The 12,475-nt window shown below is 32.6% G+C and overlaps 2 protein-coding genes across 2 annotated transcripts; one reads left to right on the forward strand and one right to left on the reverse strand.

Annotated features, from left to right (window-relative positions):
* Positions 1-4,020: 4,020 nt before the first annotated feature.
* On the forward strand, positions 4,021-9,020 carry LOC11431283 (protein SIEVE ELEMENT OCCLUSION B). Its single transcript, XM_003590718.3, has 7 exons — positions 4,021-4,318; positions 4,406-4,504; positions 6,390-6,838; positions 6,942-7,036; positions 7,119-7,252; positions 7,378-7,836; positions 8,222-9,020. Exons 1-7 carry the CDS (start codon positions 4,112-4,114, stop codon positions 8,771-8,773), a joined length of 1,995 nt encoding a protein of 664 aa, XP_003590766.1. The 5' UTR covers positions 4,021-4,111; the 3' UTR covers positions 8,774-9,020.
* Positions 9,021-9,613: 593 nt separating this feature from the next.
* Positions 9,614-10,705, reverse strand: LOC11424442 (protein AMN1 homolog). Its single transcript, XM_003590719.1, has one exon. The coding sequence runs from the start codon at positions 10,703-10,705 to the stop codon at positions 9,614-9,616; it is 1,092 nt and encodes a 363-aa protein (XP_003590767.1).
* Positions 10,706-12,475: the final 1,770 nt, after the last annotated feature.

Here is a 12,475-nt window from a genome sequence, read left to right on the forward strand (position 1 = left end):
CTATTAGTTTACAAAAAAAAAAAATGAGGTATTGACACAAAATCAAAGCAATATTAAGAGAGAAAATAAAAACATAACGTAAATATGAAATAAAAATTTGTCACATAAATTATTTAAAAATAGTTGTAAAAATATAATTTCTCTTTTATTTGAACTTAACCTCCCAAAACTTAGGGTAATATTTGAAAAACTAAATTGACAACATTTTAGACAATTTTTTTCCTTCAAATATCATTTTTCTTTTCAAAAACTAAAAAGGTTCATCGTATCTATTACTCCAACAAAAATATATATCCAACCAATGAAAAACCGGTGTGGATCTTTACTCCAATATTTAATACTGATTATTGAAAATCTACCTTATACTGTGCTGTATAGAAAAGAGAAAAACCGCATGCTCATTTTTTTTATCTTCCCTCGTGCATTTACCAAAGTCGTCGTGTTCTACTGCTCAACTTTTTTCTTATCAAACTGCTCACCCTTAAATGTGCTCTTATTAGAATTTTTCCTTTTTAGATTGAGAGGACAGACCCACCTACTGGTCAGGGTGAGTACTTGCATTCTCAAATTTTTTATTTTCACTTATTATTCTTAATTAATTGCACATTTTTACATTGTGAACATCTTAAAGGTTTAGCTCTTGCGCCCACTGGAAATGTTTGAATTCACTTTCTCTACACTCACAGGTCACACTTCTGCACTTGCACAGAACCTTCTCTCCCATCTCATAAATAGAGTCTATACTTTTTCAGAAAACTTTTATGCTTCAAAAGTACATAGTGACCGTGTAAAATCATTTCTTGTATTAAAAATTACTCTCTCCGTCCCTGTGTATATAAGCACATTCTGCCTCTAATAAAAGGATGTTTATATATAGGGACAGAGGAAGTATTGACGTAGTCGGAAGTGTAGACTGGCAAGCATTAAACCTGGGTCTGTTTGGTAATGGTTGTTTACAACGAGCTTATTTCACGAGCTTATAAGCTATTTTTAAGAAGCTATTTCAAGTAGCGTTTGAGCTTGTAACTTATAGCTTCTCATCTTTTCTTCCATTTTTACCCTTATTATTTTATCTAAAATTCAATTTTACCCATTATAATTTATTACTACTCTTATAATTTGGAATAACACATTAGTATAATAAATATGCTTATGACCTTAAAAAATAAATATGCCTCGTTAATACATGTGCAATCACTATATACCAATTCACTGTGTTTTTATTTTTCTTATGTAAGAAATTTTACTTCGTCTACTGTTTACCTGTTATATTCGTTTTGTTATTCAATGAAAATATATCACCTTGGTCTTAAACTAAATATACCTATAAAAAAATTGTTTTATGTCTATTTAGCACTTACCATGCTAATAATACATTTAATTGTTTTACAAAGTAAAAACACTTAAATGAAAATAAATGTAAAATTTAATTTATAATATAAAAGGTATATTAGATTAATAAATATAAATAACTTAAAAAAAGTAATTTAAATTACAAAATTCTAAATATTTGAATATAAATTGATATAAATTTTATTATGAATTAAGAATACCCTTTTATGTCATTTTACATTTATCAGCTAGTTGAACCGCTAGTTTTACCAAACACTTCAACTAACTTATTAGTTATCAGTCATCAGCTATAAGCCATCAGCTATCAACTATAAGCTATCTGTCATCAACTATCAGCTATAAACTATCAGCTAGCTTATCAGCTATCCGCTATTTTTATCAAATAGAGCCCTAGATTGAAAAGAAACAAGTTTGCAAGCGACAAACTTACGACAATAGGGTTCCGGAATCCACCAGAAATTAAGAAAAAACTCTATAAAATATTATTGATTGAATAATAAGTTATCTCTTAGACTACATCTGTTAAGCTTAAATAGGGAAATAACAAAACTCAAATGGGCCAAAAATAACAAACTGAAACAAAAACAAAAAATTACTAAAATTAGGCTAAAATAAAAATACTAAGGAAACCCTCCTACATCAATTATTTCCATAGTTACTCGGTATATAACACTAAACATAATTAAAAATTAGTTTCTAGGAATTGTTTCCATATTACATTTCCATTATTAGGAAAACATTAAACTGAATCTTAATCACTACTCCATGAGCAGCCTTTGAAGCTTATCAAACTGAATCATAAACACTAGAAAACATTATGCAATGACTTGCTCCAAACTGCATCCCTCCTCAATAAACATTCTCACATTAAAGCTCAGAGATAATCACCCAGCTATTCAACCGAAACATTTACAGCAGTATTTTTTTTTTTTTTTTTTACAACATGTACAGCGGTATACTTCCTATGGATATATGTCAAAATCACCCGTTCAGTATATATGCGTTGTTGGTTATAGTTTGCGCTTATGGTTGCTTCAAGTTCAGGGGAGATGAGCTCTTCTATAGAGAGCTGGTTAGTGAATGATTCACTGTAGTTGACATATAATGTGTGTCAGTTGAATTAAATTTGTTTGATTTGCTTAAATTACTCATTTTATATTTTCAATGATATATAATGTATTTGTTATTTTCATTATGGATCAATTTTAGCATTGTTGAAATCTTTGAAATTAAATATCGTAATGTTTCTCTTTGTGAGCTTAACTCAGTTGGTTGGGACAATGCATAAAATATACAAGGTCCGAGGTTTAAACCCGACTACTAAAAAAAAAAGTATCTTAATGTTTTACCAATTGCTCTCACCATTTAGTAACATTTATGCAACATAATTACCTACAATTGCAACTAAAACTAGAGATTGGCTACGAATTAGCTACCTAATATGGAACATTTTTCAAGTATTAAAAGTAATACTCTCAATTGTTACTGAAATCTTTTTTTTTTGTGGTGTTCGGGGTTTGAACCTCGGACCTTACATATATTATGCATTGTCCCTACCAACTGAGTTAAGCTCACAAGGACTGTTACTGAAATCATTTAGTAACACAAGTTTTACCTAACATTATCAAATATTATTAAATCTAAATGATAACATTTTTTTTTATTTACTTACATTTATTAAGTGTTACCTGTAGTGGTAGTGCAGGCCACCCCAAGCAAATAGTCAAACTAAGGCAATCAACAAGCTTTTGGAAAATCTTCTTTAGAGCTTTATTGGTATGAACTTGAAGGAATGAGATCTCATTCAGGTACAATTTGAGTTTTCCTACAATGGTGCAAATCTATGTAGATGAAAGAGTTTCCACTTAACGAGGACAATTCTAATGACCGGCTAGATTCACACTTAATAGGGACATTGTTTGAGTACTAAGTGTAAATAAAAATTTCACATTGGCTATACAATAATTATGTGAAAGATGAATAACATATAAGTAAAGAAATAAGTTCACTAATTATTTTATAAGATTTTTTGGTGTACATGTGATGTTCAAACCACTTATATGGTTGCTTTTGAGTCCAATATATTGACCTTTGATACTTTTAAAAACACCGAGTTGAATTCTTAAGTTTGGAAACACAATTGATATGATACATGTCAACCACTTAATTATCCCTCAATTAACATAAGATATATTTAAAAACTAAATTTCCTCTAAAACAAAAACCGATAAATTGAAACTATTTAAAGTGATATTAATGATTATTTTACGACCGCATTCGATAAGATTTGAACTTAGTCTATATAGATGCAAGATAAGATATTAGTTTCAATTCTCAAGAATTGCACACGATTATACTTAATGCTTAAGTTAAAAACAACAATACTGTGCCAGTTGTACATTGAACTCCCAGCTCAGCAAGAGACTTATCCTAACAGCAAAAAGAAAAAGAAATAAAGTGCAAATTTTATATATGAAAGATTAATTACATGTAAATAGAAGATAAGCGGGTAATAAGATGCACCATTGGACTTTTTTCGATTGCAAAATTAATCCTTTTAAATATAAATTCATAATCCTATGATACATAACATTGTTGTGCATGACCCTTTGAACTCAAATGATGATAAATAGGGCACTCAATACTATAAATAGGGCACTGAAGCAACCACACAAAGCACACAAAATCTTTGCTTCTAAACCATAGTAACCCACAAGAGTAATTCTAGTGCACTTTTTTTTTTTCTCTCTGAATCAATATGATTCGCCTATCAAGATCATCTATTCACATTGGAAATGGAGATATTATTGACCATAACCCTTTAACCATGTCTGATGAACACATTTTGGAAGAGATTTATTCAACTCATGTCCATAGTGACACTAAGTTTGATGCTGAATATCTTTTCAACATTGCTGGCAACATCCTTACACGTTCAACCCATGTTGTTGATAACTTTGTGCAAGTATGTATATATTTGCACCTATTTATTTTCTTTTTATGTAGTATACTGCTTTTAGTTGAATAATGTTAACTTGTTTGATTATTACAGGGACATGAACAACAAACAAGTCTGGAGCAGTTAGATAACATTAACCCCCCTGCCAGCTTCACTTCACCGTTGTGTACTTTGAAGAAAATCAATTCTGAGGTCTTATTTTAATATTTCATTTTCATATGCTAAACTAAGTGTACATATATATCCCAACATTAAGCTCTTCCGATTTAGCTCGATATTTTTAAGTAATGGTTTTAATACAAATCATGTGGATGGAAGAAAAAACATAGTTGTGAGGAGAGATTTTGGGTATGTTTATTACAGATTATGAAAACAAAATTATTTTGATTTTTAATAATTTAGAGATTAAAAACCCCTAAAAAAATTAGAGATTTAATGTGTGTTTGTTAAAAGTTATTTAAAATTTAAATATTTAATAATTAAGATTAAAAAAATTGAAATAGTTTATTGATTTTGTTTATCTTTTCAGATTCTCTTTTTTACATAATTTGAACAAACATATGATAATAATTTAAAAAAATATATATAATGATTTTTTTCGAAAAATTAATCCAATAACAAAGTGGTCTCTCTATTAAAGGTGATCAATCAGACTCTTCAACCAAGATTAATCAATTTAGACGGTAAACTGAATATCAAACCGTAAAAACCAAATGAATATCAAACCTTAAAAACCAAATTATTAAGTGTTTTTTTTTTTTTAAATTATTAAATGTTGATAATATATATACTTGTGTTATCTTTCAAAAAAGGAAAATATATACCTGTGTTATAAATCATGAGTGTCTTACGATATCAACTCTTAACTTTTTTCTTTAGCAACAACTCAATCCAGAATGAATTCCATGGAAATAATATTAGTGGTTGATTACCTACAATCGTTTAGATGAGATGATACAAGTCTTTTATACTTAAACAAAGTTATTTGTTCGAATCCAGCCTTAAAGATGCAGGAACGTTAAAACTCTTAGAGAGAATTTGCTACTTAGTTGGGCCCCACAAGATTTAAGGGATTAGTTGTTAAGAGTCCCACATCGTATTGGAGATGACCTGACAATGTGTTTATAAGGAGTTCGGGTATGCTCCATTAGGCTAGGCTCCATTTACTCCATTTAGAGTTTGGATGTAAGACATCTAACAAAACAAAATCTAACGATTGAGATTTTAAATTAAAAAACAATAAAAAGTTGTTGTGATATGAGAGAAGAAGGGAACATGATTTGTTTGTTATCATTATGTATTTTTATTAAACAAATATTTGTTTTTTAATTTAAAATCTCAACCGTTAGATTTTTTTTGCCACATGTCTTGTATCCAAACCCTAAATGGAGTAAATAAAGCTTAGCCTAAATGGAGCATACAGTGGGGGGCAATCCTCATCTCACAAACCGGTTTTGTGGGGTTGTGTTAGGCCCAACCACGATTTCTAAGATGGTATTAGAGCCTACTCCAAGATCCGTTGGTTCACCTGCTATCAGGTTTCCGCTATCGGGCCATCCACCATTTATGTCCACGAATCAAGCCCAATAGTGTCAATCGTGAGGGGGCGTGTTAAGAGTTCCACATCGGATAGGAGATGGTCTGACAATGTGTTTATAAGGGGTGCGGTTATGGTGCATAAGGAAATCCTTATGCACCCTGCATAAATCCAGAAATGTTTTGGAGTACAACTCACAGAAACCATTTCCACAGGAAAATGGTTTTGGCATAATTGGGCTGGAATTTATGCAGAGTGTTGGAAACCATTAAGTACATCTAATGGTTTTAGAGTACAACTCACAGAAACCATTTCTGGATTTATGCAGGGTGCATAATGATTTCCTTATCCACCATAACCGCAACCGTTTATAAGTGGGGACAATCCCCACCTCGTAAGTCGGTTTTGTGGGGTTGTGTTAGGCCCAATCACGATTTCTAAGATTAGTCTCCGCAAATTGTGCACATAACTAGTAGTAAAGAAAACCTTAAGATTTGGTGCACATTGTATATGGATAACGGTATTGTATAATGGTTGTAGATGGCATGCAAGGCCCCAGGTGAGGAAATTGCATACAGAACAACACTAGCAATCCTGAACAAGCTGTCAAACTACTCATGGGTTGCAAAAGGAGTTCTCACTCTTTCTGCTTTTGCTCTTGAGTATGGAGAGTTTTGGCTGCTATCACAGTATCTACCAACAGAACCACTTGCCAAATCATTAGCCATTATGAAGAGAGTACCTCAACTCACCAAACCTGAATTGCTCAAAAAACACCGCTATGCAGTTTTGGAGGTTAACAATCTGATCAAGGCAACATCGCAACTGATTGATATCATCATTGCGTTGGAAAGACTCAACTCGCGTCATGATATCAAGGAAGTGCCAGCTCTTGCTCCAGCTTTGGAGCAATTCCCAGTTGATGTCTATTGGGTTATCATCACCATTGTTGCAATTGTTACTCAGATTGAATGCCTTACAACTGATTCGTAAGTTGTGTTATTTTTGTTGTTGGTATTGAATCCTTCTGCATAATGATTAAGTTAGCTACATTAATACAATAATAGTTACTAATAATATTTCTTTTTTCAGGGAAGAGAGGCAGGACTTATCTCAATTTGGCCAAAAAATCAACATCATAATCAGCAAACTGAGGAAGCATGTGTCACAAATCACTATACAGATTGGTAATGATGGCTTGCGACATGTATTAAACTTTTTTTATTTATATTTTCTTCCCATATTGAAGGAAATTATTTAAATTCTCAGATGAAGCTGAGTATAACAAGTTACTCAAAAAACTCTTTCAAACTCCAACGGAAATTATGGAAGTGTTTAAGGTGCTGATTTTCTGGAAAGATACTCCACAAACACCCATCTATTGTGGTTCCACTAAAACCCTGGTTAGTGTTTATCATATCTTAATTACTTTATACATTATGACAATAAATACATTTGTTATTAAAGTGAGTACATTTTGTCTTCACTTTTTAATCTAGCTTGGTTTGAATGTTTTATATTTAAACAGGTTAATATTGATGTGTTGAAAAAGAAGGACGTTTTCTTGTTCATTTCAACCTTGGACATCTGCCAAGAAGACATCTCAACTATGATTCGAATTTATGATCATATCCAGAAAACAGGAAGCCAACACCAGATTGTGTGGATTCCTATTGTGGAGGAATGGAATGATAGGGGGAGGAAGAAGTTTGATTCCTTGAAGTCTAAGATGCCATGGTATGTGTTACATCACTTTGCAACCATAAAAGGCATCAGGTTCATAAAGGAGGAGTTGCATTTCAAGCTGAATCCTTTGGTTGTTGTGTTGAGTACACAAGGAAAGATTCTGCATCAGAATGCATTTCATATGATTCATGTTTGGGGAGTAAAGGGATTCCCTTTCACCAAAACCAAAGAAGAATCAATGACCCAAGAACTAATGTGGGTTGATTCCGTGCTGGTTGGCATTGATATAAAGATTAAGTGGGTAAGTGTTTGGTTGGTCGTAAATTTTATAAAATCTCTTATTACAATGAAAACTCTTACATATCATGATAATTTTTATGAATTTAATTACCATGTACTAATAATAGTATAAAAAAATCTTATATAGAGACAATAGTATAAAAAATCTTATATAGAGACATTTAACTATATCTGATAATATAACATCATGTAATATTTACCTAAATCCAGAGTAATATTTACCTATATTGTGAAACATAATTATGTTTGTGACAAAGCTTTTTTACATATCCAGTGCATATTATTTCTAGAAGTTTAATATATTGTCCATTCTCTTTATTGTTGACAAGTTTAAATTGAGAAAGAAAAAAAAAACGTGACTAATAAATTTCCTTTGAAAAATGAAGAGGGAGGATGACATTGTCATCATTTGTGGAGGTAAAGATAAGGAATGGATTCAACAATTCACAAAGTATTTTGGTGCCCTGGTAAATGATGCCACTATTAAGCAGACAAACACTTCCATTGAGTTGATTTGCTTGGAGTCTCAACAACAAAATGTGGTTAACACCTTTTGGAAAAAGGTAGAGAGTTTGTTTGTGACCAAGATGCATGAGAAAACAAACTCTGTTACACAACAGGTTGAGAAATTGCTTTCTTACAAAAATGAGTCAGGGTGGGCAATTGTAACCAAAGGTTCTATTGTGATTGCTGTTGGTCATGGGACTACAGTTTTGAAGACATTTGCAGAGTTTGGCACATGGAAAGGTGATGTGAGCACCAAGGGCTTTGAATACTCATTTAGAGAGTATCATAACACGATTGCTAGTTCTGTTCATATTTGCTCTCACCTTGAGATTCCTAATGTTGATGGAAAAATCCCAGACTTTATTAAGTGTCCAGATTGTCACCGCACAATGGAAGTGTATATCAGCTACAAGTGCTGCCATAATGGTTAGCATTAGGTAGCTTCATGGGTTTGAGCATTGGCGAGCTATGTACTTTGTTCGATTATTGCATTTTCTCTTATGGTTTCTTTGTGGTCAGTTGTTTGAGTGTGAGATTACTATCAGTTTTATGTAACCCTTGTGTGATGTAGCCAAGAGTCATGCATTATCGTTGATCATAGTAAGATCACGAATGCAACTAGAAGAAGGCTGTTTGTTAACTTTGTTATGTTTTATGAATTAAGTGTTATTTAAGTCATGTGTGCTCTTAATTTCACATTTGAAATTTTAACTCGGCTATAAGCCACGACAACCTAATTGATATATGATTTAAATTAATAGTTTGGACAGTTCCCAAACTTATATTGAAAAGAAATAGAGGAGCATCACATCAAAATCTATATTGCCAAAATTACAACTTGAATGTAGAATTCTACTCCCACCCCAAGATACATTGGTTTTGAATTCTCAAGGCAAATATGTTCAACCTAAGCAAAATATATTATTTTTGTTATATTCACTTGGTAACTTCTATAAATTTCATTTCTGCACAAAAGAGTGTTAAAGGCGAACTAAACAGTTAAGAATTGTTTTATGTATCAGTTCTAACAATAAGATTAGCAGTCATTTCAAGAACAGATGCCAAGTTACGTACACTTAAAAAGAAAAAGCGGTAGCTTCCGGATGAGTAAATGCACTTGACATTTTAAAAAAGTAATTTCTCAGAGAAGTAAATCTTAAAGCAAAAACAACTTACAAAGTTCAATGAAACTTGAGCATAGCACTTTCATAATACTAGCAAACAAAACATCCATGACGATGCAATGCAAGAAGACTTTCTTCTTTCTGTCACTATAAGTTCAAATACTTAATCTTACTACAACATCTTAAAACATGACGAATAATTTCTTTAGATATGTCCTTCGAATAGCTCAAATCAAGCACCTCCAAATTGGGGAACATGAAAGGAAACAATACGATGTTTTCATCTCTCAAGTGCTGACAGTCCGCCAAAGAAAGAGACTTTAATTGAGGGCTTACTTCAAAGTCCGTCAAAGAATTATCATGCTCTATACTCTCTTTCCCAATAGTTGTGCATTCCATTTTGATGTCACTAAGTGAAGGACAGTTTGTAACAAGTGAAAACAATGCTGATTCTGTGAGCCTCCAACATCCATTAAGGTTTATAGACACCAAAGCAGCAAGAAACAAAGAGAACTCGGCAACATGTTGATCATTCAGAAAATAAGTGTGATTTAGATCCAAATATTGTATATATTGACAGTTGGATAAGAGAGAGTGAAATCCATTAATGAAGTTAGTGTGATTGTTGAACTGAGGGTGACCGAGGTTGAGTTTTTTGAGCAAAGGGAAACAATCGGCAACGAGTGAAAGGTCGTTGTTATCACCAAAAACATGAGAACAACAAGTGAGAGAAGTCAAAGTTTTAATGGTTTGGGAGAAAGTTCGCAAGCCATTAGCGGGAAAGGCGCGTCCTTCGGGGAGTTTGAGTGATGAGAGTTTCAATGGGAAATTATAGATTTTGCGGAGAAGCTCATCTAGTTCATAGCCATAGTGGGAGAGGTCAAGGGAGGTGAGGTTGGTGAACCTTTTCAAGAGACGAGGGAGGAAAGGGTGTGTTGAGTTTTTGAGGGTGAGTGAGAATCGAAGACTATTAGTGATGGAGAGAAACTGTTTGGAGACGAGGGATAGAGAATTCAAGTGGTGACGGCTGTAGTCATTCATTAATTTGAAGATACTTTCCCAACACTCGTCCGGTAAATATGAATATGTTTCTTGTGAAGGAGTTATGTTCTTCCTTTTCATTGGACTTCCGGTGAGTTTCGCGGAGGCTAAATTTTCCGTTGACGAATATTCGAGGGAATATGTTCTTTTCCTTTTCATTGGCAGGGAATTAAAGGTATGATCGTCGCCAGTTTTCATGGTAAATCTTCTACGATGGTTTGAGGGTTTCGTTGGAGACAAAATAGCATAAGAGTTTAATATATTTCTTTCTTATCTTTTGCTTTTGAGGAAATATTTCTTTCTTTCTGTTATGCTTCTTCGGCTGGTTGTTTCAATATATATATGCGTTACATATTTATATAAATGGGCTTTCTTCGTGGACTATCTTCCTTTCACTATAAGAAAAGAAAATTGTTCTTTAGGCACTTAGTAATTGCTTATAGACACCTCAAAATTCAAATTACTCATAGTGACTCATTAAAGACTTTCATATTTTGATATATACAACACTAATATATGGTTTGGTGAATAATAGTTAATATCAATTGTGAGACTCGTAACCATTTTTAAGCTGATTTTTGTAAACACAAACCAACTATAAAAAATAAAAATACAATGTACCAAGATATCTATAACGTTTTTATATATAAAAAAATTAAACATCAAACATATGTTTTAGCTAAAAACTATTAGGTTATAGCCCAATTAATGTTTATATTTAAATGTTTTGTTTGAATAGGTCCAATTTGAACATTCTTTACTGCTGGAGGGAGGGGGAGGGAGAGGGAGAGAGGGAGGGAGGGAGAGGTGGTATATATAAGCAGAAGATGTTTGCCAGTATGGGTAGATGTTGAATGATTGAGTATCTCCATGAGGGGGATATTTGTCATGGAAGTACGAAACGAATGGAGTCCAGTTAGTTAGTTAGACATATCCAACTATATCGGCTGCTTTGGACATAGAGAGAACACGGCATGAAAAAGTTTAACTTCTTGCTAAGGTTTGGAATAGTTGGGCCCTGTCAAAGTAAGTATCTTCTCTTGTTAGATGCTCCAAGACAATGTTCCTACCCATTCGAATCTCTTAAGAAATTGGGTCATCATTGATCTTAGTGGTATGTTGTGTGTATTTTGTGAGAATCTAGTCAAATCTGATAGCCATTTATTTGTCACACGTGTGTCTTTGCTTACCATGTGGGGTATAAGTTTGTAGGTGGTTAGGGTTGGAGTTGGTTAGGCGAATAATGGAGATAGGGACAGTGACCATGTTAGTTGACTGGGATATGGAGCATAAAGTAATCCTCACTCCCACCCCAATCGGTAGATATCTCAATGAGGAGTGTAGATGAATATGAGTATGTATGTCATTTAGAAATTGCCTTATTTTGGATTTTACATACATACATACATGCATATTTGGTAGCCTTCTTTTAAAAGGAATGGTTGAAACTAAAACATGACTTAAAGTGAGACATGTACAATTCATGTGTCAATTCTCATTCCATCGCTTAGGCATCATCGCGTTAACGCTTCCTCACATCTTATGGTTATGCTTTCTTCATTCTTGGACAATTAATAATTTATCATCGAGTCCCTGTAACACTCTTGTAAGCATGTAAATATAAAATCTCTATATATAAAACTTTTTGTCAAAATCACATAAATTTAGAAAATTAATACTTGTATTAAAGTTATTTGTAATCACTATTGTTTATACAATTTTATCTTTGAGAGAGTTAGTTTATGTTTTCAACATAATATTTAATATATATTGCTGATTCAAGAAAAAAATGTATAATAAATAAGGGTATGTAGGTAAAGAAATAATTAATCTAATTGAACATAGCAAAGGGATCATATGAAAAGGACAAAAAGAATTCTCAAAAGAGTCTCTTGTAATTATAAACGGAGGTAATAATAATTTTATTGGCTTCCTTATAATCATTTTAAAGAATAAAACCATAAAGCC

Source organism: Medicago truncatula, chromosome 1 (genome assembly GCF_003473485.1).
Source record: "Medicago truncatula cultivar Jemalong A17 chromosome 1, MtrunA17r5.0-ANR, whole genome shotgun sequence".
In the NCBI taxonomy this organism is placed as follows: Eukaryota; Viridiplantae; Streptophyta; class Magnoliopsida; order Fabales; family Fabaceae; genus Medicago; species Medicago truncatula.

Coding starts and splice junctions, on each gene's coding strand:
- LOC11431283 (XM_003590718.3), top strand. CDS start 4,112: ATGATTCGCCTATCAAGATCATCTATTCACATTGGAAATGGAGATATT. Junction 4,319..4,405: donor TTGTTGATAACTTTGTGCAA/GTATGTATATAT, acceptor TGATTATTACAG/GGACATGAACAACAAACAAG. Junction 4,505..6,389: donor TGAAGAAAATCAATTCTGAG/GTCTTATTTTAA, acceptor TAATGGTTGTAG/ATGGCATGCAAGGCCCCAGG.
- LOC11424442 (XM_003590719.1), bottom strand. CDS start 10,705: ATGAAAACTGGCGACGATCATACCTTTAATTCCCTGCCAATGAAAAGG.